The sequence below is a fragment of the Dermacentor silvarum genome, chromosome 3 (genome assembly GCF_013339745.2).
Source record: "Dermacentor silvarum isolate Dsil-2018 chromosome 3, BIME_Dsil_1.4, whole genome shotgun sequence".
Classification (NCBI taxonomy): Eukaryota; Metazoa; Arthropoda; class Arachnida; order Ixodida; family Ixodidae; genus Dermacentor; species Dermacentor silvarum.
The window spans coordinates 105,754,512-105,760,511 of NC_051156.1; the positions used below are offsets into that span (position 1 = coordinate 105,754,512).

At 44.4% G+C, this 6,000-nt stretch overlaps 1 protein-coding gene across 1 annotated transcript in view; it reads right to left on the minus strand.

Moving 5' to 3' along the window:
* LOC119445658 (transmembrane protein 47) overlaps positions 1–4,013 on the minus strand; it is a 91,744-nt gene extending 87,731 nt beyond the window's left edge. Inside the window, exons 1-2 of the mRNA XM_037709931.2 lie at positions 3,762–4,013; positions 682–747 (exon numbers count right to left, since the gene is read on the minus strand). Of these exons, the coding sequence (XP_037565859.1) occupies positions 682–729 (48 nt within the window). The 5' untranslated portion in view covers positions 730–747; positions 3,762–4,013. The remainder of the gene's footprint in view (positions 1–681; positions 748–3,761) is intronic.
* Between the last annotated feature and the right edge of the window lie 1,987 nt (positions 4,014–6,000).

Consider the following 6,000-nt stretch of genomic DNA (forward strand, 5'->3'; position numbering starts at 1 on the left):
AGCCATGTCACAGGACAGAGCCATCACTGCCCTTACCAAACCTTTTTGAAGTGGTAAAATGACAACTCTTCGATAAAGGAACTCGTCAAGCTTATATATAAACCGGATGAAGGATTTGCAGATGTGCTGACATTTCCACAATTAGAGATTTTAGATTACACGTTATAGGCAAAGGGTTTACCTTTGATAATCGTGTTGAGATTAAATATCATACAGAAGCAAGCAAAAGTCACAAAAAGACTATGAAGATAAAGAGAATGATGACTAAGAGAAAGATGTATGAGCAAGAAGTCATATCTGGTTTTATAATAACATTATCAAAAAGAATTAACACGTAGGTCAATATAATCATGCTGTTCGAGTTCATATGTGCAATGAATCTGACTGTCTAATTGCCCCAGAACTTGAGAGTTCTCATATTCATCATGTATCAAAGCTTCCACATGCTGCCATTCCTTGAATGCAATGTTGACAGCAGCTACACACTTAAGGAACATAAGCCAACTCAGTGTGATACCCATGCTACCTGCAACAAAAACAACCTATGCCTTCAGCCAGACATCCCGAAAGCACTACTAAGTGTGTAGCCGTGCCAAGCACCTACACAGCAAATCTGCAGGTAAATTGCCCGTACCGCCTAATTATCTGCAAGAAGAAAGGACGCAGCCAGTCATGACTCACCTTCAGCGGCCTGACGACCGTGACCGTCTCAATCGTCGTCGGCGCCATTGCGGGGGCCTGACTCTCCTGTCAAGCATGGAAGAACAAACAGAATGATGTCCATTCAGGCAACCAGAATTTATGTAACAATAGCACTATATGTGTGTTCCTTGTTCAGTAAATTTCCGACCGAACAGTTACAATATAAAGCTTCATCTACATTTATAAAATGATGCTTCAACCAATGTAACACACACTTTTTATGCGCAGTAAATGCTTATGGAACTGCAAGAATTGTAGTAACTAGAATTTTTATTGTTACGTTATGAAACAAAAGGTTACAGTAAGCATTGCGTATACACCTGCCTAATTAAATTTTTAGCCTCTTAAATGACATGAGAATTCTTGCCCATGAGCATTACAAATACCTGTGCTCTGAAAAGCACATTTACTTTTTAAATCTTGCACCATAAGGGGTGTCCTCAAAGTCAGTATGCTAATGTCTGTTGTTTAGTGGCGTCTTCAAAAGCTATTTGAGAAAGCTATTTAGAGAAGTGTACCATGCAGTCGCTAAAGCTGAAAACTTGAACACAACAATGGCCTTGCTCGTGAGCTGCCTGCCAGTTAATTAACTCTCAATGAGCCATTCACAGTAAGCCATATAATAATTGGACTATATGCTTCCTTCGTTTCATAATTTTCAGACCAACTATTAGGCTAACAAAGTCAATCTAAATTTATGGGAATAAATCTTTAGCTAAGGTAACACACACTTTGTATGCAAAGTAAATGCTTATAACGAAGGTTGAAGTGTTTAACTTCACAGATGTAAGTGGCAGTAAGCATGGGCTCATCTGCACCACATCTGCCACAAGTTACATGCCACACAACAATGCACAAAGCAAGTTTACTAGAAAGCAAGGAAATTCTTTACTAACTGGAGCCCAAACAAAAGAGATTAAGATGCATGGTGAATACAATAAGCAAGTGGCAATATTATTTTTGCAAAGCAGAACCATCAATGCACATTATCCAGAAAAGAGCTCTGTGTACGGCATACTGACCACTGCTAAAAAATTGGATTCCCATAATTTATGCTGCGTATGTGCTGTAATCTTAATTACACAGCAATGTTTCTGAAAAGTGTATCACTACCACTGCCTTCAATTTCACTTCATAATGACTGTTATGGAACATCCTGACCTTGCTCAGTTTCACCACAATACGATAAAAGTGATTGCACAATCTGCCATGCATTTCAAAGCATTTTAATGTTTCTAGAGAATGCAGTTGCAACACAAGTGCCAACACAAAACACTACACCACAAATACGTCACAGCCTTGCACAGAGTGCAAAGTGCTTGCAGCCATGTATCAGCTTCCCAGAAGTCCTCTAAAGCTGCAGTTAAATAGCAAAATGTGGCATATATCAGACGTATTCAAGCCAAAAAGGCTTCTATCACTACACGAACATTTGATTTACGACATTTTTGTTTGAACTTTCCTGCCGTGCCAATACTTCCCCTCATATCTTACAATTCTGCAAGTACAAGCCGCTACCTTTCAATTGGCTATTTTTCCAAGTGTTATCTACCAAATTTACACTTGTGGTACTTGTAATTGCTTATATTCGTATTAATTTCCGTAGCTAATGGTTTTCATTGCTGCATTACACTTGGTAACACAACAAAAAGATTGAGCCAATAAAAAAATAAAAATACGAACATGCCGTAGTCGCGCTCGTAAAACAGATTATGCGGCAATATCTACTGTTTTAACCATGGTTTTAACAGTGAACGCGCATACAGTAAAGGCGTGATAGCTTGCCGCTGCGCCTTCTGCTAGATGTTACCAGCCGATACTTTTCATGAAAGCGGTCAACCAGAGCCTACAACAGATGAAATGTTACAATGCGTTTAAATAATGATAAAGAAAAAGATTCCTTACGAAAACTCCGCAGCTGTTTGAAGCACGCAATGCACTTAACTGCCGATTTACCCAAGTGTTCCTATTCAGAACGAGACGGTTTAGGAGGGCAGGCTTTCCGGTTCTAACAAGGCAAGCGAGGTCCTGAATTTGGCTAGCCAAGCGGCTGCTGATTCACGCGGAACTGATTCAGCGGCAATCAGATTGTTGACATCATCAGCGATGACGTTGCGATGGCTTTCATATCTCTTCGATCTACTTGGGCGGCTGATCAAACGAATACGCACGCACAGAAAGAAAGCAGTTTCACGGAAGCCATTATGCCTCAAGCTTTAACTTCACAGCTGACTGGCGCACTTTGTTCGTTTCGTTTACGTTTGGCGCCGGAGCAGACAGCCCAGCCGTCGAACGGAACGCCACTCCGGCTAGCAAGGTGCTCTCGCATTCTTCAACGCGCGCGGCTCCGCCCACAAAACGAGCTCCACAAGTGCGGTTCATTTGACAGCGCAATGCGTTTACGATCGAGGCCGCATCGACTTGTCAGCGCAACGAGACGCCGCCTAAGTGGCCCGCACATGTCACATCACCAGAGAAGAGACGTGGGGATGCCCTTGATAAGACGGGAAATACAACGCCCGGACGCAATGGCCCGGCCGAGAGAGATATATCTCGCTTTGCCCGGGGATCCCCGACGCCGAGCTTACGTTACTCGCGTAAGACAATCGATACAACGACGGTCGGACGCTGGCTGGCTCACTACGCATCCGTCGAGGTCGGACAACCGCGGTTCGCAGCGGCGGAGCGCCCCGAAAGTAGCCACCGCCGGTCCTGCTCCGGGTTCCGACCGAATCGGGGAGCCCGGGCGCCCCGAATATAAAGCCTCCTGGCCGCTAATTTTGGCAACGGCACTTCCGTTGCGGGACGCGAACTCGAAGGATAAGCCTAAGTCGAAATAACGCACGGTACTCAGCGGTGGTCGCTGAATCGATAGCACAGCACACGCAACTCGGGACCGTGAAATGTCGCTGCCTGTATCGGTATGCACGCGGCCCTAGCGAGACGGGATCTCACGGGGCGCCCGTTTGCACGACTGTCATCGGCCGCGAGGCGCCGTGAATAGGGAGCCAACCGCGTTCCAACCGGCCAGGCTTATCGCCAGCGCTACCGCATTTTACCTGGTGTAGCGGAGAAGCCAGGGCTTCCTAGGTGTTAGTCCAGCTTGATCTTTCAAAAAGTCCGTCGCGTCGCGGCGTGCCCCTGGAACGACGTCCAGAGCACGACGAGCGTGGTGCTTCGTCGGTTTTGCTTCGCAGCTTCGCTGGCGTCAATTTGGCCGAGGAACCAGGCCGATGAGACGCGAAGCTCGCATCCCCGACCGACACATCACGGAGCTCCGCAACCGACGGGATCGGCCGGACGGAAAACAAAGCGCATGCGCGAGGCGCGGCACACAGTTGCCGACATACTTTGGCCGGTCCACCACGCTTAGGCTACTTTTGGAGAAACTCCCTCTCGTAGCACGCGACGTCCGTTTCGCGGCGTATTTGAAATCAGTATATGGGGTGCTTAAAGTTAAGTCGACAGGTTTTTTTCAAGCGTTTTTGCAGCGTCACAAAAGGGAGGTGCTTTGCGCCGGTCGGTCCTCACTGTCTTGCAGGCGTAATCTTGCGAACGGCAATTAAACTTCGCAGCTCGATATCTCGGAGTACGGATGCGCTCGAAGAATTCTGCCAAATGAAACTGTAGAAACATGATTCCGTCTAACTTTTCAGTGCAAACATGCCTGCATACTGCAGCCACCCAAAAGTTAATTATTCAATTTTAGTTAATTAAACCACCAACATCAATAATTATCACCTCATTCTGTGTCCCCTGGGCGCATAACCGTACTGTAGAGGTGGTCGTCACGTACATCTAAGCGCTTAATGAAAAAAAAAAAAAAAAAAAAAAAAAAACACCTGTCAACTTAACTTTTATCAACATGCACATTTCAACGTCACAACCAGAGCACGAAAGATTCGAATATTTCTGCAGAAGTCACAGCCCACGGTCTTCATTGTTTTTGTTTGAATTAGACCGAGTACAAATTGTAATGGCTTAATGCGAGTCTCCCATTATTCCAATTTATTTTTGCTATATTCATGCCCTCTGCGTCGGAGTGATGTCCTAATTTTAAGAAAAACAGACTTTCAGTGCATTGCATTGCTCAGACGAAAGATAAGGATGAGTATCAGCGCATGCGAGAGATCGGCGCTGAAGCCCCGCAGTGAAGTGGTCCCGAAGGCAGCAGCTGTCTTGCAGTGAAGCAATTTACCCAAAGTGTGCGGGGTGGTAATGTTAGGAGCCAGATTATCCCGGCTGAGCAGAAACAAACAAAAAAGGGAGAAGGATGGATAACTCTTATGCGTTGTCATGTAACAACAGCCTGTTACTGAAATAATGGGAACATTACCGAATAAGCGCTGCATTCAGTCGGATATTGAAATTTGTTTGCTTTGCTTTATTTATATGCCGGGCGTCTTTTTTTTTTTTTTTAGACGACAAGAATATTTTTTACTAAAAAATGCGGACATTATATATTTGCGCGAGAAATCAAAATTCGTATTCGACTAATTAGCGCCTTGCTAATAAAGTACGTTTCCTGAGGTTTAAGGTCCCGCGCCTTTTTTTACCGTAAAATATGAAGAGCCGAAAATATCATGTCAGTACTCCCGTGAAACTGTTTTATGCATAACGCGCGTGCATATTTGACTTTTCCGCATGCTTCGCTACTGCATGCCCCCAACAATTCTTTGCTAATGTTACGCGTGAGCAGAATTGGTGCGCTCAGAGTAATTTTACTGATGCTGCAAGCTGGGCGAGTTAGTTATTGGCATTATGAAACACGGTTGCTGCACTAAGAATGACGAATCCAGACATGAAATACACAGGACGGATCCTGTGCATCTCGAGCCCTTCTTTCTTCTTCCTCATCCCTGTAGCCAGGTTTCGTGATGTAATTTTACATGTGCTCTGCCACACCTTCTAAGAAAGGTGTAATATATGTTTTGATATTAAAGAGCATCGCCTAACAATTCTCTACCTGAATATCCTAAGGACCATACCATCCAGGTGCCGCGCAACATCTTAACATAACCTTAATTATGCCACCATCTTAATTATTTGAGCATGTTGTCAAATATACCATATTAGTAGGACTCCGTGTCTTCGGAGTTTATTTTTCTTGAAATTTGGAGGGTGTTTTTCTGAGTTTATTTTTAGGCGGGAATTCGGAGTTTATCGAAGTTCATTTCTCGTAAATCCCCAATTCTTCGTAATCCCCCCCCCCCCCCAAAAAAAAAAAAAAAAAATGATGTACAGAACAGGGCAATTTTGGAGCCAATGAAAATACAGTCTTTTTTGTAAATACAACTT